Consider the following 16005-nt stretch of genomic DNA (forward strand, 5'->3'; position numbering starts at 1 on the left):
CAACTCACCACCAGGTGGTGATCAGTTGACAGCTCTGCTCCTCTCTTCACTCGGGTGTCCAAAACATACGGCCGCAGGTCAGATGATACGACAACAAAGTCTATCATCGACCTGCAACCTTGGCTGCCCTGGTAGCAAGTGTACCGATGGGCATCCTTTTGTTCGAACATGGTGTTCGTTATGGCCAAACTGCGGCTTGCACAGAAGTCCAGTAACAAAACACCACTCAAGTTCAGATCAGGCGGGCCGTTCCTCCCAATCACACCCCTCCAAGTCAAGCTGTCATTGCCCACGTGAGCATTGAAGCCCCCCAGCAGGACAATGGAGTCCCCCGATGGAGTACTATCTAGCACTTGTCCCAGGGACTCCAAAAAGGGTGGGTACTCTGAACAGATATTTGGCCCATAAGCACAAACAACAGTCAGGACCCGTTTCCCGACCTGAAGGCGCAGGTAAGCTACCCTCTCGTCCCCCGGGGTAAACCCCAACACACAGGCAGAGAGTCTTGGGGCTAACAAAAAGCCAATCCGAGCCCTCCACCTCTCACCCGGAGCAACTCCAGCAAAGGAGAGTGTCCAACCCCTCTCAAGGATTTGGGTTCCAGAGCCAATGCTATGTGTCTAGGTGAGTCCGACTATATCTAGCCGGTACCGCTCAACCTCTGCCACAAGCTCCTGCTCCTTCCCCGCCAGCGAGGTGACGTTCCATGTCCCAAAAACCAGTTTTCTTGTCTGGGGATCGGACCGCCAAGGCTCCCGCCTTGGTCTGCCACCCGATCCACATTGCACCAGACCCTTCATGTTCCTCCAGCGGGTGGTGGGTCCACAGTTGGCTGAGCCCATGTATCCGGTTCGGGCTGGGTCTGGCTGGGCCCCATGGGCGAAAGCCCGGCCTTTAGGCGCTCGCTCACGGGCCCCAACCCCAGGACTGGCTCCAGGGTAGGACCATCGTAACCCTCCGGGCTGGGTACTCTGACTCCTTGACTTTACCTCCATGAAAGATCCTCTGAACCGTTCTTTTTCTCGCCCATCACCTAAGACCAATTTGTCATGGGAGACCCTACCAGGGGCACAAAGTGCCCCAGACAACATAGCTCCTAGGATCATTAGGGCACTCAAACTCCCCCACCACGATAAGGTGACGGTTCCAGGAGGAGTCTTCAAATTTTATCTCAACCATAAATCCAGGACACGTTTTCAGCCTTCTAACAATTTTATTGTATTTCTTTATGTGAAATGTCATTAAAATAAATACAGAACAGCCTCATAAAAACTGACATATGTGCTTTGAAACATTTTTGTTTGTGATTTCTAGAAAAAAATAATGTTTAGTAAACAATAGGGGTTTAAATAATTAGTTTGATCACAATATGAAATCATATTGATTTAGTGGATGTTTAATGATATCTCAAATTCAGTCACGATACCATTTTGATGTCTTTACTGGCTGTTTTCTGACTGCTTATCATGACATGTAACATATTTGATGAGGTGCAGGAACAGCTGGAAAACAGCATATCAACTTCAAAATGAAAAATTCAAAGTAAAATAAGTTTTTAATTAAGAGTCATTCTACTGATTTTTGCATTTTGATTGATGACCATATAATTGATGGATGGATACCGGTATGACAGCATTGTCCTTAGGTGTTCATGTGTGTGTGTGTGTGTGTGTGTGTGTGTGTGTGTGTGTGTTTGTTTGGTTGTTTGCCCTGTGTGTCTCTGTGTTTCCCTGCAATGAACTGGCAACCTGTCCAGGGTGTACCCTGCCTGCATGCCCGAAGACTGCTGGAGATAAGCACCAGCCCTCCGTGACCCCGCGTGGATAAGCGTGTACAGAATATGGATGGATCTCAATATATTCACACTCCTAGTAAATATCAAACTGTTATATATGGTTTTAGCCTTGCATCATACAGAATTAACATTTCAGGAGTCTCCTAAATGTATTTTTTAAACTAACAAAAAAATCCATAGTGAAATTATTATAAAATGCTACCCATGTCCAAAATGCAACCATTCAGTTCACGATGTCAGTGCTCCACCTCTGATCTAAACTTTGTAAACATATCAGAAGGAACAACAGCAATAATGAAGGATAACATGCTTGTGTTTGAGCTGCACACCCATAGACACCAGCTGCTCGGCCACAGCTGAACATTTGTAAACAGTTTTACTTCGCTGAGCAGACAAGGCTTTCACCATTTTCCTCCTCTTCATGTATTTACTATTTTACCCAGCATGCAAGCAAGTAGTATGCTCTTCATTCATGCTTTATGTGTTACGGTGTATTGTCACGGTGGTGCTACAGAGACACACATAGGTATAACACTGTTTTGGGTCATTTTCATGGTACCAACAGCAGTAAATGTTCAAGAATATTTTTAGAAAAGACAAAATTATAGATTGTGTTCAGATGGTGTGGCTGTCATTACAAAGTTGAGGCTCACATCTCAGTTTCTAAATTCACACGTCTATCTGTAGTGAAACAGCTTTTAGGACTGTTGTAACTACAGAAATCTGCTGCAGATGTTTGAGTTACAGAAAAAAAAAAACATTGACTTCTATTTTACATAATTAAGGCTTTTGTGACAATGCTAAATAACCCAAACATAATGTAATAATGTGAACTCACTAAACCACCCATTCCACTCATGGGGACTCAATTTCTTTGTTTAGGTTAATGCAAAATCTGATCATCAAGTAATGCTACTCAGTGTTTTTCTCCTATTCAAAAGACATTTTCAGATTATCTGAATTTTAATATAATCCTATGAATATGAATTTGCAGAAAGCTAAAAAACCCAACTTGAAATAAAAAAACTTGTCTGGTTAGATTTTTTTCTGTATTTCGGTGCGTTCATGCTTCAAATTCTTCACTTTTCTTCTCAATTAGAAAAACACAGAAGATGTCATTTACCATTTCATTTCATATATTTCCACAACTTCAAGAATTCCATTACTTTCTATTTTATTTACTAGCTTCAAAGATTTTTTTTTATTAAAGCTCAAAAACCTTGCAGAAAGTGGAGCTACAGTTAAAAAGGGGGAAAAATTGTGAGAAAGAAGTGATGCATCATTTATTCTGCAGCGAAACGTGCTTTGATGTTATTTTTGCGGAGTTAAGTCAGCTTACAGCCATGGTGTAACTCACAGTCATAGGTGAGAGATGGCAGTTCTCTGATCCTTTCATTGTGTGATGCTGCTGGACTCGTGGGCGATGGCGGAGCTCGGACAGCATGGTTGCATTTGAATGTGCATCATCAGCAGACACTGCAGTGTGTTGTGTGTATGTATGTGTGTGTGCCCCTGACCTGTGGATGCTTTAGGGCTAGCTGTGCTGTGAGCGAACGATGGATTGGTAGTGACATCAGGAATGTACCTCGCGGTGCCGTGAGTTGTTCAGGTTAGCATGGCGATCAGCAGACAGGGACAGGGCGGGAGATGAGTGCAGATCGAGATGAATGGAGTGTGACACCCTTGGGTTGAAACAGGCTTCAGGGAAGTGTTGGGAACGCACATGAAGCAGCAGCAGTAAAAGCTGATTTGAAAGATGAGAATGTCAAGTCTGTGATGAGCACTCTGTTGAAATCTTGGATTGTTAACTACAGACTGATAAAAAGGCCAAGGACTAGAGGAGGAAACAGCTAAAAGCTTCCTAGTCTTCGTTTTTCTTCCCATCTTCTTTTCATTTTGCTTCCTTTTCACAAACACGACATGTTTCTGCTGAGTTTCCACAATTCTTGTTAAATTGGAGGCTTAATTCGAAGCCACTGGCTTTCTCTACAGGTCACATTGAGTCAATTTATCCGCAAAACCCAAACTGGGGGTTTGATTAATGAAACACAGGGACGTGCTCGTGCCAGGATCAGGGAAGCGTAATCAAGCAAAATCTCCCGAGGTTGCAATTAGAGTCCTCGCAGCCCTAACTCTGTCTCCCAAACAAGCCTGTCCATTCATTTAAACAGAATACACAGATTTCTTCTGACAAATCTTCCTCTTTCTACTTTCATCTTTATTCGTGAGTGAACTGAGCAGCTTTTAGATTTGCAGTGGCAGAGGAGAAACAAAATTTGGGTGACAAACACTCTTCTAACTTTATTTTTGGCTTTTTCATTAGTTTAATTAGATTTATCTTTATTTTCTGCCAATTTATGTAGTAGGAATGCTTTGTCTCTAGCTGACAGCAAACTGTGTTTATGGACGATGTCCTTCAGTATCTTGTTGGAGCTACAAGACTACACGATAATACTGGTGCATACCAGTACTTTAAGGGGCAGCAATCCGTAGTACAGCCTCTTCTCATTTGGACCTCTGAGCATACCAGAACTTATTTTCTAGGGTATGATGCATACCGGTAGATTTTCCAGTCATTTCTGAAAAAAAAAAAATCTGTCCATCCTCAAACACCAGCCATCCACAGTCCCCCCTTGTGCCACTTCTCCTGATATGTTGGAAGCACGCTCCATGAGTGGCCGCATTTTGAGCAAAGGGCACATACATTACTGTCTACCCAAGCACAGGGAGAAAAAAAAAGAGACGAGTTGCCAGACACTGTGTGCATTCTCGCAATGATTAACAGCAGCAGCATCTGACCAACCAGTGGTCAAATGCAAAAACAAGCAGGTGAATCCATGGAGGTGGATAGATGGCATCCAAACGGACATATATCTATATGATATAGATCAGTGGTTCCCAAACTTATTTAGCCGCGCACCCCCTTCTATGTCCCGACCATGTCGACGCCCCCCCCACCCCCCCCCCACCCCCACCCCCCACCCCCCCAGCCCCACATCGGGGCATGGCTCTCTCTCTCTCTCTCTCTCTCTCTCTCTCTCTCTCTCTCTCTCTCTCTCTCTCTCTCTCTCTCTCTCTCTCTCTCTATATATATATATATATATATATATATATATATATATATATATATATATATATATATATGTCTTCCTCTCATGCTATCAATAGTATTACTATGATTAATGTATACATAAATAATATTCAGGAAAACATCCATACATATTGGCCTAAGTCTGTTTGCTTGTCTGTTTGTTATGTACCATGGATTTCACATATGATGTGATGTATTTTTATGCCAAGAACAAGTATATTTTCTAATGGAGGGAAACGTTATTTTAGGTTTTGTGTGAAAATAAGAACCAGACATGGAGAAAAACTGTGAAAAAATGGTTGTAAGTGCAGTGAACTTCAAATCCTTTCTTCAGGGTGAAAGAACCACCATAAAACTTGCCATGTGGTAAGTAAGAAAGCAAAGAAAGAAAGAAAGAAAATGATCATTTATGTAACGTCTCTCAAGATAAAAATCACGAAAAAAAATGTAAGTGTAAAAAAATTAAAACAATTATTAAAACTATGTTTAAGAGGAGAGAAAAAATGTAACCCTCTGGAGGAAGGTGTTGCAGATTTGCAACGTTAAAACCTACCTACCTGGTTACTCCGCATACGTATTTCATGTGCCTTTTTTAACTCAGAAGTACCCCTGAAGGACTTAGTTGTTCGTCTTTTTATCAAAACTTATTTTGAGCCTGAGAGTTGAGGAAAGAGGGAAAGAAAACGAATAGAAAAGAGGGAAATCAATGATCCCGGAAAAGGTGGGATAAGAACAGAAAGAATAAGGACAGGGTGGTGACGAAAGTCACGCAAAAGCCAGCTTGAACAGGTGAGTTTTCAGCTGCTTCTTAAAGGAGTCCACTGATCTCAGGCTCAGGGGGAGAGAGTTCCAGAGTCTGGGGGCCACAGCAGCAGATGATCTTTGGTCTTTAGCCTGATGTGCTGCACAACCAATAGGCTTTGGTCACTGGACCTCAGGGACCTGCTGGGGGTGTAGGGACTGAGAAGATCACCAGTGTATGATGGTGCTTGTCCATGTAAGGCCCTGAAGACCAGAACCAAGATCTTGAAATGAACCCTGAAGATGACTGGCAATCAGTGAAGCTGGAGAAGAAGCGGGTTGATGTGGGTGTGTTTGGAGGACTTGGTCAGAAGCCGAGCACAGTCATTCTGACGGTTCAGGGAGGATTTGATCAGACACGTGAACCACCCATTTGTCGTGATTTTAGATCTTTAGAGAGAAATGGGTGGGCTTTGTCCAGTATTACTATCTATGGTATAAACTGATGGCTGATTTCTTGATTGTCTTTATACAGACGTTGCTGTAAAACAGGATTTTAACTTCAAACATTTGTAAAACTATACATTGAATGGAACAAAAAAAATCGGCAGACTGATTTAAAAATATTTAAAGTTCAGAAGCCCAATGCATGGGTTAGTTTAGCGATGCGTGTTGTAGTGAGAATATAGCTCTGACCAGATTCTTGAAGAGTGACATTTTCTCCTTTACTCAGTCCCTTAAAACACATTTGAAACACGTTGCAGAGGTTTGTTACACTTTGCAATGTCAGCTGACTTAAAAGGTAAAATTGAGGCATTGGTTATAAAAAAAAAACCCTGCGCTTATGGAGCCACAATAACACCAACATAACACCTCACAACTCTCCTTTATACATTTTTATTTCAGCTGTTCTGTTATTCAGCTTTTATACTACTGCACCACAAGCCAAATGCACTGGAGGCTTCGTTTAAATGAAGCAAACAGCCTGCACATAAAAGAAGCCTGACCTTTAACCCTGTACAGGTTACACCCCTGCAGCGGTGCATTCTGCTGCCTCAAAGCGGCTTATTTCATTTCAGAAATGATGTTATTTACAGAGATTAAAATCACAGCATTGCTATTATTTTTAAAGCTAGCAGGCCATTGCATGTGGGCACTGGGTTAAACCTTCTCTCCATGTTGTGTCAGATAAACTCTTCATGCTAATTGCTAAAGAAACGGATGCAGAAAGATTCGATTTTACGTGAAAGTGGAAACTCCTTGAATGTTATTTAAATCTTTCTATATTTCCTCCATGACCACTGGGAGCCCAATCTGAGCTTGTATGCCCTGGAGATGATGACTGGCTTTAGCTAAGATGCACACAAACACACACAAGCCCACGTGTGCATGCACACAGACCGGAGGTATGGAGGGGAAACTGATCAGCCACGCGGAGCTGGGAGGGCATTCCAATGGGACTAATTAAAGGTTTGGAACAGACTGCAGAAATCATCAGAGAACTCGGCTCCTTCTCCAACGCTTTATCTTCTCGCTCTTCCCTCCTCTGTTGCTGCTCTGTAGGCGACATTGAAAAGGGTCATAAGATCCTCTGCTGCTTCCTTACAGGCATTCTTGAAGTTGGATGTGATCTGTGGAGTTTAGGTACTGTAGAAGTATCTGCAGGTCCTGTAAGAAAAATATTACAATCAGACGTGAAGAGGTGTAAGATAATTTTCAAGCAAGTAGCGGAAAACTGGATCACAACATTTCTCAGGCTTTGAATTTGTTTGCTGGTGCAGAAAATTGTGCACAGTTGTGTGCTTGTGTGCGCATGTGTGTGTATGTTGTGTGTGTGCGTGTGTGTGTGTGTGTGTGTGTGTGTGTGTGTGTGTGTGTGTGTGTGTGTGTGTGTGTGTGTGTGTGTGTGTGTGTGTGTGTTGAGTGAGTCACCACTGGTTACCTGAGTTTGATAGTGATGAAGACTCAAGCGGTTTAGATGCTATTGATCAGGGCCCCGTGTTCCTGAGCGGCAACACACACACACACACACACACACACACACACACACACACACACACACACACACACACACACACACGTCTGCCTCCTCTCTTCTCTTCCCTCTTCCTTCCCCACTTTTTTCCTAATCCATTTCTTCATCTCACACCCACTCGTTTCTGCAGCAGACAGACCAACAACCAGCCATAATGAAGTAGCACTGCATGATCACAAACACTGCTGTGTGGCTAAATGAGCTGGAGAGGAAGCTGGCAGCATATCTGCTTTGTTTCCTAATTATTTACTTCTAGACGAGCATAGGTGAGGATGGTGAGAAGAGAAGATGGAGGCGGGAGAGAATATGGGACAAGTGAAGGAGACAAGAAGAGATAAATGAGACTGTTGAGGAAAAGTGACAATATGTCCCGGTCATGAGCGTCGATTAGCTCCAGCATCTGTAGCAGCGTTTCAATAGGTTGTACACATCAATGTAACATCCACACTGACTCTCAGAAAAACACGATATACGGATGAAATGATTAATCACTTCATGTTTCAGTGGCTTTAATCATGGGGCTTGATATATGCACGCTTGTGTGTATGATGGCCTTTAATTAGCCTTGGCCTAGCCAGTCAGGCTTTGCACATCTTGCAGAACTAACAATGGCTAACTGAACAGTCGGCTGAGTCACACACAAAACTCAGAGCTCAAGCCAGGGCTTTGCACACAGTTCTTTGTAGAAATAATACACAGATGTGAGTGTTTGCAGCTTTGTGGCCGTGTAAGAGCGAGGATAAACACATCTGCTTATGCTTGGTTCCAGCCAGGTGTGTGTAATCTCCTCTGCAGCAACTTTACCAGCTCTAGCTCACAAACCTGGAGACGTTTACCTACCCATCCATCCACCTATCTATCTGTTCATCCTTCCATCCATCCATTCATCCATCCTTCCATCGATCCATCCATCTGTCCATCCATTCATCCAGCCACCCATCCATCCATCCATCCATCCATCCATCCATCCATCCCATTCATCATCCATCTATCCGTTCATCCATCTGTCCATCCATTCATCCATCCATCCATCCATCCATCCATCTATCCCATTCATCATCCATCTATCCGTTCATCCATCTGACCATCCATTCATCCAGCCACCCATCTATCTATCCATCCATCCATCCATCCATCCATCCACCCATCTCTCCCAATCATCATCCATCTATCCGTTCATCCATTTGTCCATCCATCCATCTCCATCACACCATCTATCCTACAATTTATCTATTCATCAGTCTGTCCATCCATTCATCCATCCATCCATCCATCCGTCCATCCGTTCATCCATCCATCCATCCATCCATCCATCTACCCGTTCTTCCATCCATCCATCCATCCATCCATCCATCACTCCATCCATCCATCCATCCATCCATCCATCCACCCACCATCCATCCATCCATCCATCCATCCATCCATCCATCCTTCCATCCATCCATCCATCCATCCATCCATGCATCCATCCATTTCCAAAGTGAATTCTTGGAGCTAAGAGTGCCCTGGAATCCCATGATTTGTCTTCACCTGGAATTTCCCAGTAGAAAGTGTCTGGAAAACATGGAAAACCTCATCTTATTTATTTTATCATGGAGCACCACTATGAGCTCTCTCAAAATCATGGAGCTTCTCACCTTAACTCTAAGGCTGAGCCTGGCCACCCTACAGATAAATGCAATCTAAGATGTTTGTATCAGGAATCGTATTCTTTCAGTCATGACCTTAGTCTCCTCACCAGACATTAAAGTTGGAACTTTGATAATCAAGTATATCAAAAACATCAAGAAAATTCTTATTACTGGAGATAATGCCCCAGTCTATTGATTCATCCCTCTCTTCATTCACTCATAAACAAAACACCATGATTCAAAAACTGTGCATAAGGCAATTCGGTCTGAGCTCTGAGGGAGCATCCCTCCTCTTCCTGGTTCATGGTGTCAAACTTGCAGAAAAATAATATCCCAACAAAGCTCGTTTATATTGAGCTACTAACTTATGTCTGTAAGACACCAAGACAGAACCTCATCATCAACCTAAATCACACGAGAGATCCTCTTCGAGACTACACCGGATGGTGTCTATACACATGAAAAACGGGACGGGAGACAACAACAACCTGCAGAGGAAACTGGCTCAACCTTGGGTTGGGGGACTTTTATGTGATCACACGTTCTCCACAAAATCCAGGATTTTGTTTTACCCTTTTGGCCTTGCAAAAAAAGGTCATTAGGACTATGAAGGACATTTAGAGTGAAAATGTTTTTTTGTTTTTTTGTTTTTTTTTGGTTAGAGTAAACCCATTTTCCACTCAGCCTTTGCATTAAAGAAGCTAGTTTACAAGGACCTCTGCTATGATTTTCATCCTTTTATTTCAGTATTAAAACAAAATGCTCTAAAGAGCAAAACAAGCTCATGTTCAGTTCAATCTTTGCAAAACAGTCCTTTTGTAGACAAGTTAGAAATCTCTTCTTGGCTGAGTGTTGGTGGTTTGTTTGCAGAAGTAGCAGAGCAGACTGTAGAGCTGCGTTTGGAGCGCATTTACATCTCTGCTCCACAGAGATGTTTTTTAATGGGAATGCATCATGTAAAAGATACAACAGATGGCAAGCCACTTTCCACATTCTATGCCGTCTCATACATTTACTTTATACTTTGTGTCTTGTTGTCATTTCTACAAATAAAATGTACACAAAGAAACAGACTAAACAATCTCCTGGTGGGGAGAAAGAGACAGTTTGTTTGTCTGTTGAGGAACTTTATGTCCTACTCAGTGCCCAGAATATAAAACACTTGTTTTTCATGTGTCCTTTTCTTTTAGTGTACTTTGGATTGAGCTTAATAGTTATCTCGCACATTATATTCTAAAACCAAAATAAAATCAGTTTATTAAAGTAGAAAAAGGGAAAATATCGGCAACTTTTTGCGAGTTTAGTTCCATTTTTAGACTTGGAAGCTTTAGAAAAATTGAGATAAGTGGATTTTATAAAAGTGGGAGATTATTTTCTTACTGAACTATTTTTGCATTGATGTGTGCCATCTTGTTTTGCTGTTTTATCAATGCAGGGAGTGTGGCATGACGGCAATAAAGTTGTTTGTGCTTATGGTTGAAATCTAGTGAATCTTAACTTGTTCACAAAGCCTTGTTCGTCGGTCTTTGTAGTTCAGTTCTTTAAGTTTTAAGTTGTGCATTTTAACATGAGCTACATCCTGCTGAATTATAGCTTGAGTTGACGTGTTTGAGCCGCTGCATATGTATTTTAAAACATTGTGTGTTAAAACAATATTAGAATCTTCTGAGACTGCTTTCAGTGAGTCAGTTGAGTTTAAATGCAATGAAAGTACCCCAGATAAACATATGTCCACTTGCTCTGACTGAGTATCATAGAGAATCTTTAATTCTTCCAGAAGTGGCTATTTATTATTATTTGAAGGTAAGACCACAACCTATCAACATACATTAGTGCTTGCAGTTGCTGATTTCATATGTTTTTGTAGTAATACGGATTTCTCTAGATGTTAATCATAAATTTAATTTTAAATATTAACAAATAAACAGACTTTTTCTTATCTGTAAACCAAATCTGTCCTCATATAAAGGCTGACAAAAGATCTGGGAGTGACGTGTGAAAATACCCGATACACTTGCAAAAACTTGTGATAAACTAAAAATTGCATTTAAAAATGCTCCAAGTAAGCAACCAAACCAAGTAAACAAACTAAGAAGCTATCACACTCAGAAGTTAAAGGTGTGGTTCACTGAAAAAAACATTTTTTACTGATCATTTCTGATTATAATCGGCCACTCTGAGTTTTTTTATGCAGGCTAAACATGATAATAGTCTACTTCACCTATCTCCTGCATTAGCTTCTGAAACCCTACGATTGAAAAGCCAGTCAAATCTAAGTCACACTGTCTCTTAACGTTCATGGACTCATCCATCTTGACTTACAATGGAGAAGGCTGTTATTGTTTTAGCATCCAGGAAACAGCAGAGAACGTCTCTGCTAGTAGAAGCTAATCATTAGCGTTAGCAACTCCACCATACAGCAGAACTCCTCCAGGCTTGTGTTATTTGTGGAGAAGAAACATCAATGTTGCAAAGCAAAAAGAGTGGTAGAGTCGCCTTGCTGTTAGTCAGTCAGAGGTGAGATGTCCAAATATCAGGAAGTAAGACTCCAAATCATGTCGAGTTGAGATGTGTCATTCTGCTAGTTCCTCAAACAAGCACATACGTTTTTTTTATTTTGCTCTGAGTACCATTTGCAAGGTATCCGTTTCTATTAGAGACCACTGCAAATGTATTGATTAAACAAGTGTCCCACACCTTAATGCTTTTACCAAGGTGTTGCATAATTTTCTAATTGCCTGTTGGCACAATATACTGATGGAGGGAACCAACAAGAAGAACGAATGTCTGTGCAAAGTAAAGTCTCACAGTTAACGTGAAAATGTAAATCTTTTTTCTTTTGATCAGAGCGAGGGTCAGAGAGGGAAAATCGATATTAATGTGTCCCCAAAATGTCATTATTATATTTTTAATGCGTTAGTTTGAGATCAATGATCTCATTTCGACACAAACTGGTGGACAAACAATGTCTGATGATTTTTTTATTTTTCTTTCTTGGCAGAATGCGGGAACGGGGTCCTTGCTTTTGTGGAGTAGGTGTCTGGAGTCTGCTGGTGTCTCTCTGTCTGGCCTCCCTCACACATGCACACAGGAGCCACACAGGTAAGTAGATGTATGTCCGTATATCTATTCACGTGCATCGTAAACTTTGCTGTCAGATAGCGATTGTGTGTTTACAACCCCATTGGATCTCTTGTAGAATACCACTGCAGAGAGCCTCGGCAGCCAATTTCTGTCCATGTGTTGTAAAGTTGTAGAGAATAGTGTGCATGCTTCCTGAAGGAACTCCAAGGTCAGATCCCCAATGAAATATGGGACCACCGAGGCTAAGAGCAGGGGCGGATTTAGCAATTTGGGGGCCCAAGGCAAGCAAAGACATGAGGCCCTCCACAGCTGTTGTTCTGATTTTTTTTTAATTCTTACTACAAAAAGGTTGTAAAACTTCTTCACTGGTCCAGTCTTGGATGGCACTGATGTCAAGAATCTCTGGAACTGCGTCTGAATGGAAAAAAGAATGTGTTTAACAAATGTATTTAGCATGAAATAATTTGGTTTGTACAAAAATAATGATATTCATGTTTGTAATGATTTATTGCCCAGCCACTTATTCTCTTCGTTTTCATTTTTTCTGGTGAAACACCGCTATCTTGTGCCTTAGTGGGTCTGCTTTCATTAAAGGAAGCAATAAAACAAAAGACAAAATGGTTAAATATGGAGATACAGAAAAAAAATTACATTACCTTGTCAAAGTTACTATTTTCTACCTTTGCTTTTATTTTCCTTCTCTCTCTCTTCTGAGTCTTGCCTTGAATGCTTTGTTTCTTTCTCTCCTCCTCTGCTCCTTTAATCATCTTGTTTCTCTCCTTTCCCTGTTTCTTGAGCTTTGTAGATTGTTTCTTCTCTTCTCCTCCTCCTCCTCCTGCTCCTCTCCTCCTGCATCACCGCAACTTGAGCTTCCAGCAACAGACTCCTCCACTTCGCTAAAAGCGTTAGCATTGCTAGCTCTAATGATAGCGGCAGCTTGTTTATTTGCCGCATTAAATTTGCGACTTTCGTTGGTGTTACTCTGCTGTAGCACCGTAAAAAAATCTGTGACCTTTGGCAGGGTTGACACAAACTTTTTGCTTTCTTCCTGCTTCTTAAGTTTTTCAGACCCACTTGGATAACTTCGCTTCATTTTCTTCTCAGACAACAAACGTCCTCTTCTATTCTTCGCTTCCGCAGCTCCGCTGATACGTAACACGTTGTGGATGGAATAGTCCATGGTAGCTGGGCAACGGGGGGCATTGAAACACTCACAGAAAGCAGTCTCATGCCAATTCATTACAATGCTTTTTACAATGACAGGGTTCACTGGTTTCAGAGCGAAAAATACCTTAAACATATTAGTTAAGTGTTCATCATGGGGCCCAAGTTTTTGAGGCCCAAGGCAATCGCCTACCTTTGCCTAATGGTAACGCCGCCTCTGGCTGAGAGCCAGGATGAACACACACCTAAAAGGTAATTTAAAAGGAGAAAAGGGAGTAGAAGTAATCCAGCTAAAGAGTCTTGGATGCTTTCCTGTCTGTGGAGTCCCATCCTGATGAGGTGACTCACAGAAAAGCTTCAGGGTTACAGAACAGACAAAGAACAGAGAACTTTGTTTATCAGCATTTCCTGGCTGAGTGATAACTCTCTGACTTTGCTCAAGTGGGTCAGACACTGACCTCGGTTACTTTCTCATGTGAAGTTTGGACGTCTTTGTTTTGTTTATTTTCACTGACCACCCGTGTTTTGCTGCAAACCAAAATCTTCTGCAGGGAGAAACACAAACACTATAGTAACACTTTAGTATGTTTGTGTCAAAAAAGAATAAAACATGTTTTTATTCTGTAAATGTTGTTCAATTGAGAATTTTTTTCCCATCCAGCCTAAGAGTATTTTAGACAGGATTAGAAACCATTTTCAGAAAGAGGATAACAAATTTGTCCACAATTATGAAAAATATCTCCGTTTCACTCTAGCAGCATGCTCAGTGCTATTTATTTTGTTTTATTATTATTTTCATGGAGAGAAGTTATTATCAATGCTCTCCATTCATCTGATTTTGCAGCAGGCCACTTTATTTCTTTTGTTAAAGTATTTAACTGAAGTGTCTGAGGCTCATTCAGAGGTTAATAAAAATAAAGACTGTGTTTCTCTGACTGGTGGAAAACCAGAATAACACTATGTGGCTTAAGGAAGAACTAAGTCAATGCATTTTCTTTACATTTAAAAATGCATGTATACCATTCACCTGAAAACAATAAACAAATAAAATATAAAAATAAACACACTTTCATTGGGAACAGCCTTTTCAGTATTTGACCCATTCCTGAGGAGGAGCCGGTTGCCCAAGGATACGTTTGAATGTCCTACTGGGGACCTGGAACCAATCACCTCCCAAGCACTGGATATCTTTTCTTCCCAGTTAAGCTATGCCCCCCCCCACCCCCACCCCCCCACCCCCACCCCCGAGTATCTTTTATAGAAAAATTACATTTTCTGTATTGCAGTCAGCATATCGACATCAGCATTTTAAGTCCACATTGAAAAAAAATTAGTCAGCGTAATTTTCTTCAATTCTCTGGAAAGTATTTTATCTGACGCAAACGTGTGCTGGTTCTTCGACCCTCTGAGAGAAAATTGAGGTTTTCTTTATATTGTTGTCACTTTGGTTACAAGCTGAATTTGTGCATCTGTACAGTGAATTAGTGTCCTTGCTAAAATGTGATTACCTATATGCACGGATTAGTGTGTGTGTGTGTGTGTGTGTGTGTGTGTGTGTGTGTGTGTGTGTGTGTGTGTGTGTGTGTGTGTGTGTGTGTGTGTGTGTGTGTGTGTGTGTGTGTGTGTGTGTGTGTGTGTGTGTGTGTGTGTGTGTGATTGACTCTCCTGCTCTGGGCCTGTCAGACATTATCACCTGCTCTCAAAGAGAGATTCTTGACAAGGCAAGGGCAAATATTTTCATAAAAGGAAAGATAGTAAAAAACATGAAGAGAGGAAGAGACTTTCTCTCATGGGGTACTTTACCAGCCATTTTTTCTGTGAAGTTCTAAGGTCTGCACAAAGCGATGAAAACACTGACAACAGCAGGTGAGAGAGAATAAACAAAGTGACAAGATAAGAATACTTTTTATATTACCTCAGATGTTGTTTCTAGAGGCAGTTATATATATATATATATATATATATATATATATATATATATATATATATATATATATATATATATGTGTGTGTGTGTGTGTGTGTGTGTGTGTGTGTGTGTGAGTGTATTCCTGTTAGTTGGTGACTGATTGCAGTAAAATAGGTAGTCACGAAGTTACAACATTATTCAGGTGCAGGTTGTCTGAGCGGAGGAAAAGAGATTTGTAATCAAGTAATGACCTAATACAGTTCTATATGCCACTTCAAGGTCAATGCATACACACACACACACACACACACACACACACACACAGAACATTTATAATCTTTTTTTGTCTGTTTAGAGCTATGAAGAACACATAAAATCCATCCCAAGTTGAAATTGGGAGGTTGGAATGTCATAAGCGGATCACAGCACAAAGACTTGAAAGATCTCAGCTCAAGCAGTGACACTTTAGGAAGAAAAAAGCTCAAATCAGGCCAGAATATCAAATCAACTGATATTTTATTTTGCTGCTTTTATATATTTCTGTTATATCTTTCA

At 41.2% G+C, this 16005-nt stretch overlaps 1 protein-coding gene across 2 annotated transcripts in view; it reads left to right on the top strand.

The window, feature by feature from the left end:
* The window catches only part of LOC107390930 (chemokine-like protein TAFA-2), a 137780-nt gene that overhangs the window by 67541 nt on the left and 54234 nt on the right, over positions 1 to 16005 (top strand). For both annotated transcript variants that reach the window (XM_054745938.2, XM_015967942.3), the window contains one exon: positions 12295 to 12395. In XM_054745938.2, the coding sequence (XP_054601913.1) occupies positions 12296 to 12395 (100 nt within the window). In that variant the 5' untranslated portion in view covers position 12295. The remainder of the gene's footprint in view (positions 1 to 12294; positions 12396 to 16005) is intronic.

The sequence above is a fragment of the Nothobranchius furzeri genome, chromosome 15 (assembly GCF_043380555.1).
Source record: "Nothobranchius furzeri strain GRZ-AD chromosome 15, NfurGRZ-RIMD1, whole genome shotgun sequence".
NCBI lineage: Eukaryota > Metazoa > Chordata > Actinopteri > Cyprinodontiformes > Nothobranchiidae > Nothobranchius > Nothobranchius furzeri.